Source organism: Muntiacus reevesi, chromosome 7, assembly GCF_963930625.1.
Source record: "Muntiacus reevesi chromosome 7, mMunRee1.1, whole genome shotgun sequence".
Lineage (NCBI taxonomy): Eukaryota > Metazoa > Chordata > Mammalia > Artiodactyla > Cervidae > Muntiacus > Muntiacus reevesi.
In genome coordinates this window covers 69,028,174-69,046,467 of record NC_089255.1, presented here as the reverse complement: position 1 = coordinate 69,046,467, position 18,294 = coordinate 69,028,174, and the positions used below count along the sequence as shown (strand labels likewise).

The following is an 18,294-nucleotide window of genomic DNA, read 5'->3' as shown; positions in this document are numbered from 1 at the left end:
ACTACGTACTGTACATACTCCTCTGCATTTGTTAAACCTAAGAAGCCATCAATTGAGATGTCACAGTGTGGCAAAAATTATGTCTTGAGATTTATAAAATGTGGTATGTGTATTTATCCTTCAAAAATGAGATAAATGAGATATGCTTTTCAAAAATGAGGAAGTGTATAAATATTCATGTTTATTCATTTAGGAAAGAGACACTAATTACTTAACATTTTGAATTATTTCCACAACTAGTGTGGCAAATACAATTAAATGCCAGACATTTGAGATTTTTTTGTAGTTATGCTTTTTATTAATGTTTTTCTTTACAGGAGAGGAATAACCTGAGGATATCTTCAATGAAACTACCTAAAAACAAAAAACCTGTTATATAAATTATGCTGTATTTTTGTAATAGATCAAAATACTGTATTGGTGAAAATAAATAGATTAACAAAAACAACATACTTTATTTGTTTGCTATCAGACCCCACAAATATACTTGATTTTATAATTCAATATATTTGAAAAACAAAGTAAAACACAATAGGCATGCACAATTATGCCAATGTTAAGGATTTCAGATTATACTTGTTAATAGTTTTTTTTAATAAATAGGAACATCACACATTGCTAGGTACACAGAAACATGATTTTGCTCTAAAGAATGGCTGAATTGTTGCAAGAGGTAAGTGCTTCCTAATAGGCCTCCAGTGGAATATAGCGGAGTGCTGTAAGTGTAGTGCTATACTACATAATGGAGAATTATGGTATTTTGCATTTTCCTTGAAACCATAAATTCTGTTAAATTGAAAAAAGAAAACAACAAACTCCCCAAAACATCAGATGTATTGACAATCATATTCCCTTGTACGACAGAAGAGTACTAATACATTTTTTTATTTTACTTTTTTTTAAAATTAAGAACACTTCTTAGGTTTTTTTTGGCATTTTACATTCAGTGTCCACTGGCTCCTTCTGAGAGTATCCGTGAAGGCTCGGTAAATTTTGCAGTGAACAAGTAAAAAAGGGCTGGTGTGGGTACCAATGCCAAAAGGGGTAAATCTTGCTCAAGTTTATCCACTCTGGAAATGGAGATGATCCCATAGGCATGGAGCAGCCAGTGGCTGAAGAGAACAATGAGTCTTTTCTTTCTGACCAGAAGATCATAGCAGTTCTATAAAATTTTGTAAAAGAAAGAAGAGAGAGATACAGATTATTGGGCTGAAATCAACTAGATAATTTATTAATTTTAATTTGAAACATTATTGTTTCAAAATCATAACGTCAGAATCATAGGGACATAGGAAATCACTCAGTCTTGCTACTGTACTTTACAGATGAGGAAACTCAGGCTTCCTATGTTCAGCACGCCAGTGGCCATAAGACAGGAGCCCACATTTCTAGGTTCTGGTCTACACCCCCATTTGACCCTGGAAACACTACGGCTGCTTCTGAAAAATCTGAACTGGAAGGGAACTCCACATTTCGTGCCTTCCTCCTGCCCTGATGCACAACATCTGAGTCTACAGATGGGAAGCATTTGTATTTCTAGCATTCCTAGAGTCAGCTGCCTGGGTACTTAGAAGGGAGCAGAAATGACAGGTGACTACTCTGATTTCCCTTTAACCTTTAATATCACTCTATAATATACAGAAATTGGAAGGACCAAATTATAAAAGTAATATCTAAATGTGCTAGTAAACACACTAAAATACAATTTGCAACTGGTTAGTTAATGTTCCCTCATTAAATGGCTCATCAGCTTGGTTCTATGTAAAATAAAGAATTTATGTTTCCCTTAAAATACTGTTAATAAGGTTCAACATTTCAATAATCAAATATTTTCTATGTGGATAAATGATGTGAAATGATTTTTTTCTCTAACATGCTGTAGAGTTAAGTCTGATTAATTTTCCCAAGCAAATACAGTCTAGGATACAACTTTTTACAAACTGATGAGCCAAAAGCTACTGAGTGACCCTGTTTAGCCAAGGATTACTAAAGCAATCAGCTGTAACATATCGTATCATATGTTACTGTCCTATTCAATAGTCAACTCTATTAAAAAACAAACAAACAAAAAATCTATTAAAAAACAAACTCTTTAACAGAAGAAAAAAGACATCCTACCTCTATTTCAGAAGCCGACATGTACACAGCCAGAGTAACCAAAGATAATACTAATATAATGTATGGGAAGGCATAGTCTGAAAGACAAACATTAGTATTATGCTAAAAATTAAAATTTCTGAATAAACCATCAAAAAATTCAAACAATATAATTCTTTTCCTAGACAAAAACCTTCTCAACCAATCCTGTGAGAGATGGAAGCCCTAATGCTCTAAGACAGGGGTCAGCAAACTTTTTCTGTAAAGGGCCAGACAGTGGCTTTGGGGGCCATACAGTCTCGGTCTCCACAGTTGCAGTGGGAAAGCACCCAGGTCATACGCAATGAATGGATGTGTCTGTGTTCAGTAAAATTAACTTTATAAATTTGTAAGTTATTACTTATAAGTTATTCAGACAATAAAATTCAAATTTTATCTGTCACATGTCAAGAAATACTACTACTCTTGATCTTTCTCCCCCAACAATTAAAAGATGTAAAACTATCCTTGGCTCAGTTTTGAAGACCCCTGCCTTAAGGCTTCCACTGATGTAAAGAATTAACTTCTCTCCTATGCATACTTGCCATGTATCAAACTTGGGAGAATTGGGAAACTAATTACTCAATTTTTGGTGTTTTGTGGTTCAGACTGGGGAACTTCAGTTAAGAAAGACTATTATATAGAAGGGTAATTCAGCTTTAATTAAAAGGTCATATGTCAATAAGCCTCAAAGGCTAAATGGATCATTCAGTACTCTTAATGACAAACTTCTAGACATTTCTAATTCAAATATAGTACAGTAAAATAATATTTTAAGTAAAATTTTTACTTAAAAATACTTTTCTTTTAAAATGTTTTAAACATATACAGCTCACTAAAACAAGTGGACAAATTAAAAAAAATCTTGAATTATTTTTATGCAATTATTTTAAAACAATTAACTTCAGTTACTATTAGGTTGGTGCAAAAGTAATTGCAGTTTTGCATTTTTGAACTTGGCTGTTTGATATTGGAATACCTTCTTAAATAAATGTAGTTATGTTATACATCATTTTAATGTGTATTTATCAGTTTTTCTTGCTAATGACTTATTTACTTGCTGTGTATATTTATTTTAGTTTATGGAAATGATGTCAGACAGAAAGCAAATTTGAGCAATTTTCTTATTTGAGTTCAAAATGGATCATAAGGTGGTGGAGACAACTCACAACACCAACAATGCATCTGGCCCAGGAACTGCTAACAGACATACAGTGCCGTGGTCAGTTCAGGTTGTGCAAAGGAGACGAGAGTCTTGAAGAGGAGGAGCACAGTGGCCAGCCATCGGAAGTTGACAACAAAAATTGAGAGCCAGCATCAAAGCTGATCCTCTTACAACTACATGAGAAGTTGCCTAAGAACTCAATGTCAACCACTGTATGGTGGTTTCACATTTGAAACAAATTGGAAAGGTGAAAAAGCTTGATAAGTGGGTGCCTGGTGGGCTGACTGCAAATCAAAAAAATCATCATTTTGAAGTGTCGTCTTCTCTTATTCTACGTAACAACAAACCATTTCTTGATCAGATTGTGATGTGTGACGAAAAGTGGATTTTATACAACCTGTGACAATCCGCTCAGTGGCTGCGCCGAGAAGCAGCCCCAAAGCACTTCCCAAAGCCAAACTTGCACCCAAAAAACGTCATCGTCACTGGTGGTCTACTGCCCATCTGATTCATTACAGCTTTCTGAACCCTGGTGAAATCATTACATCTGAGAAGCATGCTCAGCAAATCGAAGAGATGCACCAAAAACTGCAACGCCTGCAGCCGGGATTGGTCAATATAATGGGCCCAGTTCTTCGTGACAACGCCTGACCACTGGCCTCAAAACCAGTGCTTCCAAAGTTTAATGAATTGGGCTACAAAGTTTTGCCTCATCCACCACATTCACCCGACCTCTCACCAACCACTTACCACTTCAAGCATCTCGAGAACTTTTTGCAGAGAAAATGCTTACACAACCAGGAGGCAGAAAATCCTTTCTAAGAGTTGAGTCCTGAAGCATGGATTTTTACGCTACAGAAATAAAGAAACCTATTTCTTTTTGGAAAAAATGTGTTGAATGTAACTTCCTATTTTGATTAATAAAGATGTGTCTGAGCCTAGTTATAATGATTTAAAATTCATGGTCCAAAACTGCAATTGCTTTTGTACCAAACTAATAAAACTATTAATTACTCTGTAACCCAGTAAAACCCATTTGGAACATTGTCAGAAACTCTGAATTATCCATACAAGCCTGATTCCAACTTACTAAATAAATGAATGACTTGGTTGACATTTAGAACCTTTATTGCCTAAACAGGTTAGGTCCTAACCAACCATTCAAAAAAAATCCCAATTAACTTATAAATAGCTAAACAATGTTACTAATGATACAAATTTAAGAACTAGTAGTTAAAAGGATAAGGAGGAAATTTCCAACAAGGCCCAAACTTTTGGGGAGCAGAGGGAGGTTCTTGGCTCAAAGTAGGATTTAGAATTGTTCTTATTCTAGGGTTGAAGACAATATAAAATTTTTAAGCAACTAGGTCTGAAGGTAGTGCCTAAAAATCTGCCTTTTAGTTCTGTAGGTGGTTCAGAGGCAGACCACACTTCAAAATGGGCTTCAATAATACTTCCAAGCAAGTAAAAGTTGTCACTGACATCTTCCTAATTACTCCCAGTGTCTTTTGTCCTAGACCCTGGTATCCTGAGCTACCAGAAGCCTCTTGCTGCTCTACTTTGCTCAAGCTTGCTATATTCTCTTGTCATGGACTAAATGTCTGTGTCCCCCAAAATCTTATGTTGAAATCGTAACCCTCAATGTGATGGTGTAAGTAGGAAGAGGGCCTTTGGGGTGATTAGGTCATGTGGGTGAAGCTCTCAAGAATGGGATTAGTGCTCTTATCAAAAAGACCTCAGAAAACTCTCCCCTTTTCTGCCATGTGAGGACTCTGAAAGAAGACAGCCATTGATGAACCAAGAAACAAGTCCTCCTCAGACTCCAAATCTGCTGGTGCCTTGATCTTCGACCTCAGTTTCCAGAACTGCAAGAAGTCACTGTTGTTTGTAAGCCACCCAGTCTATGGTATTCTTTTATAGCAGCCTGAACCAGGACACCCCTACAAACCAAAAATTATCTCTCTTTTTCAACATCATAAAATTGAGTTGTTATAATACCGTCTAGGACTGATCTCAGTAGACTGCATAAGTTTATAGATAGTACAAATATACAATAACTCCTTGATCCTCCCTTGATGAATGTGCTCTGGGTGGAGGTGTGTTAACAAAATTATCCAAAGACATTCAGTGTGGGAAAAGGCATTTTCAATACAGGCAGCTACAACATTGGGAGCAATGCTATCTGGCAGTCTCCTTAAGTTAACTTCCCAGCCTCTCCCTGCTTTCCATGACGTTCCTCTTTCCCCCATTTCACAACCAAGAAGTTCTCTACAGTAGAAGCAGCTGCTGTCCAGGACACAGGGATCTGAGGGCTGACAATTCTTAAATCTTTACAGCCTAGTCGGCTCTCCCAGGTTTGTCCAGTATAAATAACTACCTGTGCTCTTTTGGATATTCCATGAATACCAATCTATTTGCTTCTTCTAACATTCATGATTCATGCAATCACTAGTTACTAAGTTAGACATTTCCTTTATTGTATTCTCCTCCCAATCCCTCAATCCCTGTATTAGTTTCCTAGTTTAGTTAACTCTGTCTTTGAAAGTGTTCTTCATTCCTGGTGTTTCTCTGCTAGGTCACACAATCAGGCTGGTTTCATGGCAGTAGTCTCTTAACTGATGCCCCAGGTTCTCCTCCCAGCCAATCCATCTTCCACACTGCTACCAAGTTATCTTTCTCCAATGCAAATTATTCAAGTCACTCTTCCTCCTGAAATCCTTTTAAGAGCAGGTCCCAAGAATAGCAACTTCAAATGCTTACAGAGGTCAGTTAGGAGAATAAAATCATAGGTTTTCAAACACCATGCAGGCCAAAGGAAACAATTTATCTGTCAAATCAGAATATGAGGGTTAAAGACCCCTAAGTAGCCTCCAATTTCCTCTTCCCTTGGCCTTCCCCTCAGCTCCACCCTCACTTTGAACCAAATTCGTTACTAAGCTACAGTACTTGCACAGTGATGTCATCTTCCCCAGCTCCTTCAGGTCAGAAGCTTGTCCTCTGCACCCTGGCGAGTTCCATGTACACATGGTATCCAACATCCTTGCAATGTTCAATGTCACACGTTCAAAAAGTACCACTCTATGTTCTCAGCTACTTAGCATGGCTTTCCTAGTAGTATGTGAGCTCTTTAACACCAACTTTCATTCTTTTGAGTCACAGATCAGTCTAAATGGTTGCTGAATAAATGAATGAATGGATACATTAAAATAAAAAATATATATTGAGGATTTTTTACTGTTTCTAAAAGTTTTTTGATTAAAAAAACTTAGAAAACTAAGACCTAACTTGATGGTAAACATCATATGATATCAAGAGTTATTTCCATTTGTTATATGTAAAAACCAGTTTTTGTTATTTACACTCAGATTTTAAAAAACCTTCCTATGAAGCTTCCTTTGAGAGCTTCAAATACAAAGTATTTTCTAAACAAGTTAGTTTTGATTAAGGATGATGTGTTTCAGCAAAAACATATAGTATGGCTTATTTTCAAGGATAAAAACAAAAACAAAACTACTTTAAAGAACAAGGTCCAATATTATACTCAGAGAAAACATTGTTTAACACATATAATAAATATATTTCATTGATGTTACCCATCAAACTTACATAAAAGGCCTCCACCAACTGCCTGAAGCACGGTTAAAATTGGGAAGAAGTAAAGTGCGGCATAAATACTTTTAAATCGATCAGACTTCCCTAACCCACAGGCAATCTTTTTAACCAGAAGAGGTCGGAGTAGCATCATTAATACCAAGCAGAATGCATAATAGATAAATACAATGGTGTATCTGGAAAATAAAATAGCAAATTGTTACATCAAAAATATGTTTTAAAATGTCCTTTTATCATTGATCATTTTAAAATCAAAGATCCTGAAAAAGGTTTAAAAAGTCTACCCATCAAATATTCAGATTGGTAAAGGGTTGGCCAAGACTCTCATATATTGCTGTAAAAAGCATGCTGGTTCCCTTCTGGTAGGCAGTTTGGAAATGTGTATCAAAAATCATAAAACGTTTATATCTTTAATCCAGAAAGTGTACTTGTAGAAATTAATCAAAGGGAAACAATCAGATATACACAAAACCCCAAAGAACAAGCATTTTTACTGAATCACATGATAAAGGAAACTCAGGAAGAAAATATTCAACAATAGGAAAGTGGTTAAATTTTAGAATATATTTTTGCTGGACTACTATGCAGACATTAAAAATCCAATTATGAAAGAAATGTTAACAACAAAACTGTGCCTCATACATTAAATGACAACAGATTATAAATGGCATGTGAATAATATAACTTTCACACTCTTTTAAAAAAATACATACATATACACAGAAATGCAACTGGAAAGACATTTTTAGCAGTGATCATCTTAAGAAATGGAATTATAGACTACTTTATCTGGGGTATGCTTTTTCTGTTTTTCAAATGTCCTATAATGTAATTTTTTAAAAATCACAAAAAAAGTTGTAAAAAGATACTCTCTCTGTATCAGCAGATTATAGTTTCTAGCTCTTCGTGTTGAATAATGGAATTTCTGTACATATATTTCTAACTTCCTTTTCATGAGGATTTAAAATTATTTTCACTAACTTACACTCAAACCCTCTCCTGTGCAGAGGAAAGTCGGGGGAAGCGCAAGAGTTGTCCCAAATTACTGACCACTTGCCCGCTCACACAGCTCAGCGATTCGGGATCCCTGTGCTCTCAGGATGCTTTCAGGTCCAGCCCTGTACTGTACTGCATTATTTCAAGCCTGACCTCTTGGATGATGAGTTTTTTTTCTATTGTTAGGTCTCCTCCTATCAACATCAAAACAAAGTAAAATCTGTCTATTCCTGCAGCTTGTAGTTCCTTAAGAGCTCCAAAAAGATTATTATTTTAATCAGTTTATATGTATAAATTATATGTCTGACTGTCTCCATATATAATTTTATATATATAAGGAATAAATAATTTACAGGACTTAAAAGGTAGGCAAGCAGTTAGAAAAGATTCTCCTATCTCTATATCTGGACCTTATTTTTAGATCTCATTTTTTGAAAATTATCTTTTTATATACGTGCATTTTTTTTGGACACTTAGTACTACTAAGACTTGTACAAAAAGGTCTGTTTTGTTCAGCATATACATAATGGTAAATTTCTATAATTATGAGAATATAAACACCAGACTCTTCTATTGTACCTTTACTGAGAAAAACACATCAAAGTGAACACCAACAATTCATAGGAATTCTAAAAATGTAGTCTGGGATAATATTACACAAAATCTGATTAATTTGATATTTTTAAAACAAAACATTCTGGTGAAAGTTACATTTATCTGGGGAGGGGAAAAAAAGAAAGAATATTAACCCAAGTACTCTAATAATAATGTCAGCTACTTGGAAGTGCTTCCTATATGTAAGGCACACTTATTTAATCCTTACAGTCACCTTACAGGGTATCATTCTTCCCATTTTTACCAATGGGGAGGTCGAGGTTACAAGAAGTTCTTAACATGTTCAAATTAACAGCTAACAGGCTTAGGATTCAAACTCCACAGCCCATATTATTTCCTATAAGTCAGATATTGCTTCTCTGTTGTACATTAAAAAGGTTTTCCTTATAATTCCCTTTTTAAGAAACATATAGTTTTAGAAGTGCTTAGACACCTCAACATCAACACTAAAATACTTTCACTTCTATTATACTGAGATGTATTTCTATTTCCCCTTATCAGATTATCACTTTAGAAAAGAAAATAATTTATGTTTATCTCCCCTATGCCTAGGAGCCATTTCACAAGGCTCAGTCTGCTGAAATGAATGAAATCTACAATCACGATTTAAACAAAAAGATCTTAATGAATACTTACAACGGGTAGACAGCTTCGTGAGTACAGTGCACTGTGGTAACGTAATCCGGACTTGGGTTGTAAAGCATGGTGTACCAATCAGAAAGCATCAATACTCGACATGAACGGATGTAAAGCACACCAACTGGCTCGCTCACAAGTAAGGTGATGACAGCTGCCATGGTGCATTCAAACAGCGCAGTAACGTGCTGGAAGAGGGCGCTGGAGCTGATAAAACAAAGGACGGACGGTAACCGGAGAAGTCTCAGCGTGTAACTGACTGTTATAAAACCTGTATCTGCTTCAAAATGTGGATTCCAAAAAGAAGTTGTAACTGATAAACCCTGAAACAAAAACATCTTCTAAACAGGTAAGAAAATCCAAGAACATACAAAAACTACTTGGGGAGAATTTAACCTTGTTTACTAAAAAGGGATAAATCCTTATCCCAGATAACAATGTGCCTGTACTGTCTGAATGTGTAGAAGAGCAGAAATTGGATCTACTTTTGTATTCAATATCTCTCCAAACTATTAAAAATGTCTTAAAAGTTATCTATGCATCATTTTAAATTATTTTAAACATTAAAAGTACATAAAAGATTATATGTAATATACATTAGTTAAAAGTATAATAAACATTGTAAGCTCACCACCTAACCCAATAACTAGAACATTAACAACTTGTATCTACCTGTTCCTCCCCATTCCACATTCCTGTCTCTCCCCTAGAAATAATCATTAAATTGCCTTTATCAGTTTTGCTGAACAGTTTTTATTCCAACTGTATTTATACTTCAAAATCACTATTTAGTTTTGCTTATTTTTCAACATGATAAAGAGATATAACCTTTCTCAGGTTTTTTTCCACTCAGAATTACATTTCTAAGATTCATTTATAGCCCTGCTTATAGCTGAAGTTCAGTCACATTCACCGCTGTATAATATTCTACTTGTGATCTTTCTATTATTTATCTATCCTGCTTTGTTAGTAAAGTATGTTGCAAATATCTTCCTGTCAGTTTATGGATTGAATTGTCATTTTTCTTTGTGATGTCTTTTTATGAACAAATGTTCTGAATTTTAATATAGTTGGCTTTATCAAATTTTAAGTTTCTGGTTAACAGATTCTCACTCTAAGAAAAATATTATCTTGTATTTTCTTCTAAAAGGTTTAAAGTTTTGCTCTTCATGTTTCAATCTTTAATACATTCAGAAGATATTTCTGTGTATAAGTTAAAAGAGATTTCTGTATTTAAGTTAGAATATAACTTTAGCTTTTCCCATTTGAATATCCAACTGTCCAGGAGCAGCATTTTATTGAAGAGTAAATCTTTTCCCCTCATTAAGCTGCCATGCCATCCCTGCCATAAGAAGTTCCCTTATATAACTAGTCTGCTTTTAGGTTCTCTGTTTCATTCCTGGGGTTCATTTATCTATCCCTGCAACAACAGAATGATAGTAACTTCCTGATATTACATATATTCTTCTCCTTTTTCAGTGGTTTCGGTCACTCTTGGGCCTTTGAACTTCCATATAAATTACAGAACTAGCTTGTTAAGTTCCACTGTATAAATCCAATGTAGCTTAGCTACCTTGGTCTTGGCTACCTCACAGAACTGTGATTCTATAAGTGAAATATAAGAGGGAACTGATTTTGTATAATTATAGCCAGCCTCTTAAACTCTCATCATTTATAATATCTAGTCTATAGATGCTTTTGAGTTTTCTACTTGAACAATGTTTCACTTATCTACCACTGCATAGCAAACTACCCTAAAACTTAATGGCTAAAAGCAACCACCACTGATTATATCTCACTATTCTGTGGTTTGACTGGGCTCAACTGAAATAATGAAAAGCAAGTTCACAGAATTCTTCCTAGGAATCAAAGCACATTCCAAGCAGAATAAATAAAAAGAAATTCACACCAATGCACATTATACTTAAGCTTCAGAACACCAAAGATAGAAGAGCTGGGGTGAGCAGCGCCCGTACGCCGACGGCTGACAGCCAGCACCTCTTCCACCATGAGTTGCCCGCTCTGCACACCTCAGCCGAGCCCAGCCTCGAGATGAGCGCATCCCACTCAACATCATGTGGAACAGAAAGAAAGGACCACCCAGTTGCTGTTGGCAATTAGCCTTAGACACCCCAACCCCACTGCCGGCTTTGGCTCCAGCTCAGGGTGGGCTTGCTTGTTTTCTGAAAGAGAGGAGCTCTCAAAGACCCACCCCACCCCATTCCTGTGAGACCAGCAACGTCTTCCACAGCGTGAGTCTTCCAGACTTCAGGTACTCCACGCAAGATCACTGAAGCTCCTAACGAGCCCGAGGTGCTGGAAGCAGAACTCCTAAGCCGTCTTACACAGATAAAGACCGAGTACGTAAGTAAATGTGTACACTTTCATATTACAGAACCCAATCTTTTGCTTCTTTATAGAATTCATATTTTTGGAGGCAAAATCTGAACCTTATCAATTTTTGACAAGGCTTTAGTAACATTCTTGCTGGCTTTCTACTACTCATACTCTCTTTCAATCCATCTTTAGTCAACTATGTAATCTTTTACAAAGTGCAATCTGCTCCTAAAACTCCCCTTATTAATCTACTTCAGTGAGTCCCATCTGCCTTTCAGGAAAAATACTTCCTGCCAGCCTTATCTCCCATACTACCTGGCCTTACAAAACTACTTGCTTCCTCACTGCTGCACTCATCCCGGCATGCTCCATGCTCCACCTCAAAGCACATGTCACCCACTCTGGGGTTATTCCCAGATCCTAGGAATATTTCCTAAGACTCTCGCAGCCCCAGATCCCTTTGTATCTTGGTCTTATTTAGCCCCTATTTCTCACAGCACCCTCAGCTCTCATTTCTTGGTTATACTGTGCTCTCTCTTGGCTCTAGATTTTTGCACATGTTTTTCCTGCTGATAAACTCTCCCTTCCATTTCTCTCAAAAACGACTCATTTTTCAAAGTTCAGCTTAAAATCAGTTTTTTCTCCTGTGATATCACCCTACTCCCTCTTTACGCTAGCCTTAAAACTATGTACACTCCTCTACCAGAGACCCTCACATACTCTGTGACGGTTTGTTTGCCTCATCCACTGGGCTGTGAGCATCCACACTTTAGTCATTTCTGAATCCCACAAGCTAGTATAGCACCTGGCACATTGCACACATCCCTAAAGATTGTTGCATGAATACATTTGGAAAACAAATTACCAAAGAAGCACAGCTTCTGGCTTCATTACATAAAAATATGCATTTTCTGTCTATCTCTGCCCTGGTCTCAAAGAAAAACAAATTCAATACTAAACTCTGGGAAAAGCAAACAGGCCAGAAAGGGAAGTTTTGATTAGCGTCTAGCCTATGTTTTTGAACTGTGGTGCTGGAGAAGACTCTTCAGAGTCCCTTGGACAGCAAGGAGATCAAACCAGTCAATCCTAAAGGAAATCAATCCTGAATATTCATTGGAAGGACTGATGCTGAAGCTGAAGCTCCAATACTTTGGCCACCTGATGCGAAGAACTGACTCACTGAAAAAGATCCTGATGCTGGGAAAGACTGAAGGCAGGAGAAGTGGATGACAGATGATGAGATGGTTGGATGGCATCACCAACTCAATGGACACAAGTTTGAGCAAGCTGTGGGAGTTGGTGATGGACAGGGAAGCCTGGCGTGCTGCAATCCATGGGTCGCAAAAGAATTGGACACAACTGAGCGACTGAACTATGCATTCTAAGTGGGCACTAGGACTCCCAAGGAGATAAGAACTGAGCCTTGAGTATAAAATTACACTTCTGATATGTAAAACACATATATACATACACTATAAATCAATAAACAGTATATCTGTGATACTAAAATTTCATGGGGCAGGTGAAATTTGGGGGGGAAAGTATCTTAAAAAGCTCTTTAAGGAGGAAAGAATGAAAAAATTTGAGAAACATGAGTCTAGCGTAAGACAGGTAGGCCCCTGCTTCCTTGATTCTAAGTACAGTGTCTCAGGAAAACGTAAGAGATGGCCCTTGTATTTCTTGCTACCAACTTCTTAGGCAAAACATAGTTATGCAAACTCCTTTTTAAGCCCACCTCCTTTCCTGTCTAAGCACTGATCATATCTCTGCTTTATCCCCAAGCCAAAGCTCTACCTTCTGCTCTAAAATTCTCTCAAACTGTATCTGATGTTTTAGTTCAAATGTATTTGGTGAGGTACATTGATTAACCCCACCTCTTCATTCCAAGCTATAAAGTTCCAAATAAGCAATTATTTTACTTTAGCTCTGTTAATCACATTTCTTTTCTCACCCTCATCTCTCGTCATTCTACAGCAGAAACTAAAAGCAGGATGACAGCTGCTTTAAAAAAAACTTAATGGCTTCTTTTCTGAAAAATAATGAATGCTTTTCCAATGTAAATAATCAATGTGGACTTATCTGGTAGGTCCAGAAAAGTACTTATTCTACTTCCATCTGACCATCCTCTTCACTTCCGTTCCTATCACTGGAGTCTAGCCATCACTACTTTTTGGACAACAGCTTTCTAATATGTCTCACCTCTAATCTGCCCTCCACAGAAGTTATCTTCTTAAAATATATACCTAAGATACTCTTTTTCCAAACAAAAACCTTCACCAATAAATCATTCATTGGCAAATAACTAGTATCTATCATGCGCCAGCAACTGTGCTGGTCTCTGGAGATTCCATAGATAACAATGGCAACGACCACTGCCCGCATGGAGCCTATAATCAGGGGTGGGAGAGAACATGAAATGAGCAGAAAAACATAACTACAAATTGTGTTGAGTGCTAAATACAAAGCAACAACAACAAAACAGCAGTGCTTTTAAAAAAGAAAAATAATGAGGACAGACCTACTTTAGATTGGGTCAGTGAGGGCTTCTCTAAGCAGACGTAATTTAAACTGAGATTGGAAGAGAGAAAAAGCAGCTAGGTAAAAAGTTGCAGGGAGAAGAGAATATTTCAGGCAGAGAAGAGTTTGGGGAAAAGGACAGGACCTAAGGCAGGAAAGATGCTGAGATGTTAAGAGCAACCAAAAGTCAGGATGGCTGAATGTACCATGGTAGAATTTGGTTCCTCATTCCCAGTGGAATAAGGTTCACATTACCAAGAACTTTCACATTCTGGCCTCGACCCCTTTCTCACCCTCCTTTTTATTACCTTTCTCTCATATGCTATGCACACTTTGAACACCCAGCTACTCCTATTCCCACCCATAAGAGATCACATGTTTCATATTTCTATGCCAGTGTTCACACTGTTGCCTCCGCCTGAAATGTTCCTTTTTTGATGTGTTTCAGGTGACACCAGGCACGATTTTATCTCTTCCATTCTCTGTGACTCTAGACCATTTTATTTATAGAGCTTTTATACACTTTTTGGTTCTATACTTATCATAATTAGTTGTGTATGTATTTGTCTTCTCTATAAGATGAGGGCTATCAACCACATCAATTATTTTTATATCTCTTCCCCTGATCTTCTAAACAACAAACACAATGCTCAGTAAGTTTTTGTGGACTTTAGTATGAGTTTTCATAATTAGGTTGTAGCCATAACACTTTAACTACATTATACTAGAGTACTAGTATTAAACTGCAAAGATTTTTGTTTTAGAACAATAAACAGTTTGTAATCACAGCCAGTTCTTTGCAAAAAACCAATAAAGATAATTAAGAAATAAAAATTAAATAAAATATTCCTCCAGCTTCAGAGTAAAACAAAGGACATTTCCCTTAATATTTACTGAGGCATGCTCTAGCATTGTTTTCTGGCCACAGTCAAAAGTAATCAGAAGATAACAGAAAAACAAGCCTGCCACTTGTAAAATAACAGAGGTATAATTATTTGATAAGGTCTTCTAAATGACAACTATTCCAACATCAGTGCATTCAGACACATTTAGAGAAAAGTGCTAACCTCTTTTTCCCTGAGTACCATTCAATGAAGAACCAATGTAAAACAAGAGGAAGCATAGCCATAAAGCCAAGATAGAGCCAATCATAAAGTTCTGGAGACTCTGTGCAAGGCTGACAGTATTTCTGTGCATTTGTTCTCTGTCCTCTTGGACACACCTACAATATATAATAACAGTATTTTATGTAGAGATATTTTAGAACATTAACACCCTCCCAAAATTGTTCACTAAGATGCCATATTTCAGTTTAAACGTTTGTTGACATGTGCATCTTTTAAAGATAAAAGAGAAAACATAAATAAAAAAGTCTATACTGTATTTATTATACCTGTATAATGCTCTATTAAGTTACTAAAATAGTTGAGTAAGTTACATGAAAAACCTAGTTATTAACATCATATAAAAACTGTAGAGAAATGCTCTGGAGTTGTAATGTTAAATTTTTGTCCAAGTTACTTTTTTACATTAATAAAAAGGAATTAGAAATTATTAAATTATCCATTAAAAATAGTAACTGTGACTGTCACAAAGATGTATTACAGACAGTCAATATGACAACACAAATGAGAATTTTATTAATGCCTCCATATTCTTTTTTAAGTTGAAATATACTGAAGAAAAAAGTTATTCTACATGTCCCAATATTTCAGAAGCAAACAGACTTTACAAATGAAATAACATACAAAGTTAAGACTTACCCCACATTCTCCATATATTTCAGTTGAGCCATTTTTAAATAACAGGGTCTTCCCACAATAAAGTCCAAGGCATGCTGGTTGAATATCGACAGCTTTTTAAAAACAAATGCCAGTACAGTAACATCTTTTGTGATTATAAAAAATTAGGTAATAACAGCTGAAACAGTTGGCAGAAATTATCTCAACACAGTTTCAATGAAAAAAATATGTATTAGACAAAAGTCTTGAAGCATGTATTTAGTTTTCCTTTTATACTGTGACACTACTGAAGGTTCCATAGAACCTTGTTGCTAATAAGATCAAGGTCTTCATCCAGCAAGGCAGACTCTGCCCAGGACTCAAAGCCTAGCCTGGAATGTCTCCAATGGCTCCAGCCAGTCACTCACTTTGATTGGATGGTCTAGACTTTTGAATTTCCCTTTTTTTTCTTTTAAACTAGAGGATTAATAGAGGATTTTTGCCCCAAAAGAACACAAAGTCATGCCTTAAAACACATGAAAATTATTATCACCTCCCTTCATGACAGAACACATTTTAATACCAGAAAAGCGGAAAGGGCACAATTTCAGAATAAAAGGACTTTAAGGTAAATAAATTCACTTAATAAGAAGTCTACTAAGTTATCCTAACTTTGGTCATTTTTGTAGAGGACAGGTGAAAATTTCATCAAGGCTGTCACTGGGCCTCTGAGCAGCACTTAGGAAGCACTGCTTCAGAATCAACCCTCTGATCTCAAGCCTTAGACAACATACAAAGCAGCTCTTTTTAACCAAAAAACTCAGGGCCTACAGATTGTCTTTGACCTCACCTACAGGGAAAAGTTATCATCAAAGGAATTTTTTTCATCAGTGACATCTGATTCCCTTCAATCATTGATTTGTTCACTCAGTAAACATGCATTAAGTGTGATTCCACTGGTGAGGGACACAGATAGATCCACAGGGGAACATGACAGAGGCCGTATCCTCAAAGAACCCACACCCTACTGTGGAATAAGTCCTGGTCAAACGTGAATTTGGGAAATTAAGCTTTTCCTGAAAAATCATTTCCCAAATTCTTCATGAAGTCACAATCTAGAGACTGCCTGATCCACAATACTTTCTTCTTTCAAATTCGAGTAGACTTTTTTCTTTCTCCTTGTGCTGTTGAGAAAAACAGAAATAGCACAGACTAAAATGCCTCAAGTTTAATGTGTTTACCTTTGTCAAGATTTCTGACTTTAAAATTAAAAAAACCCACAGGCTTCTTTACCTTGGCATTTAAAATTTTTTTCACTATCGCAGTTGCTTCTTTTCATTTATTATTTATGTATTTATATTTATTTATTATTTTTGGCTGCCCTGGGTCTTCCCTGCTGCTCTCTGGCTTGCAGCGAGCTTCTTCCTGGTTGAGGCCTCTCCTTGCCAAGCACTGGGCGCTAGAGCTCTGGTTCAGCCCTGTGCCCTGAACTGGCTGGCAGATTCTTAACCACTGGACCACCAGGAAAGTTCAGCACTTATTTTTAAACCAACTGTAATCATAAACTAATAGACTAAAACTAATCGACCAAAAACTAATAGACCACAGCGAGCTGCTTCAGATTTTTTGAGAACGCATAAGTTAAAAAACTGTAAACTTCTTCTATACCAATTTTGCCTCTAACAGTTGCTTAATACATCTGACTGTCAATAACCTACAATTTCTCAAAACCCAAGACCTGAAAATCAGCAATGATAAATTGAAAGCAAAAGCTTGTTGTTCAGTCACTCAGTCGTGTTTTGCGACCCCAAGGACTATAACCTGCCAGGCTCCTCTGTCCATGGGATTGCCCAGACAAGAATACTGGAGTGGGTTGCCATTTCCTTCTCCAATAAGCAAAAGCTTATTGTCCACTTAAAAAAAAAACCCTAGCTCCCACTGTCCGCTCACTTTCCCCTTTTATTTCCCAGGGTAAAGGAGATCTGAATTTTTAACTGTTTTGCAACTGTCACGGTCCTTTGGGAACGGCCCCCAAAACTTACGTTTGAAGCTGAAGCAAGACACAACAGTAAAGCGGCATTAATTTGTTTTCTTTACTGTCTCCCTGCCCTTAACGCCTGCGCTTTAAATTGTCAAGTTAACCCTCAGGACTGTTAAACAAAGGGACTGAGAAAAGGAATTGAGGTGACATTTTGAATAAACAACAAAGGCCTGGGTTTTCCCGCGCGTGCAGTCGGTTCCCCAGTTCGGTTTGCCTGGAGCAGAGACTATCCCCATCCCACCTCGGTTCGGCCAAAAACGCGTGGGAACAAAGGACAAGGACTCGCCGCTATCCGGACGCCACCCGCTAGAGCCAAGCGCAGCGCTGGCAGCGTAGGGTAGAAGCAGGGGCTAAGATAAACGCTTCCCGGGACCTTGGCGACCACTCACCCATCAGCAGCTTGTAGGTTTACTTGGAGAGACTCGGGGAATAACCGACTAAGCCACCGCGCCCGGACATCCGGGCCACAGCGCCCTGGACGGCTCCGCCTCCTAGTAACCCGGGCGACCGCTCCGAAG

At 37.1% G+C, this 18,294-nt stretch overlaps 1 protein-coding gene across 2 annotated transcripts; it reads right to left on the bottom strand.

The window, feature by feature from the left end:
- Positions 1-275: 275 nt before the first annotated feature.
- JKAMP (JNK1/MAPK8 associated membrane protein) lies at positions 276-18,262 on the bottom strand. 2 transcript variants are annotated; one of them, XM_065940315.1, is made up of 7 exons: positions 18,166-18,262; positions 15,778-15,869; positions 15,082-15,236; positions 9,161-9,367; positions 6,908-7,089; positions 2,119-2,195; positions 276-1,162 (listed from the first exon to the last, which is right to left on the bottom strand). In XM_065940315.1, exons 1-7 carry the CDS (start codon positions 18,167-18,169, stop codon positions 944-946), a joined length of 936 nt encoding a protein of 311 aa, XP_065796387.1. In that variant the 5' UTR covers positions 18,170-18,262; the 3' UTR covers positions 276-943. The 2 variants fall into 2 exon arrangements, with proteins under 2 accessions (XP_065796387.1, XP_065796389.1); XM_065940317.1 differs by having other exon boundaries at positions 15,778-15,851; positions 18,166-18,243.
- Positions 18,263-18,294: the final 32 nt, after the last annotated feature.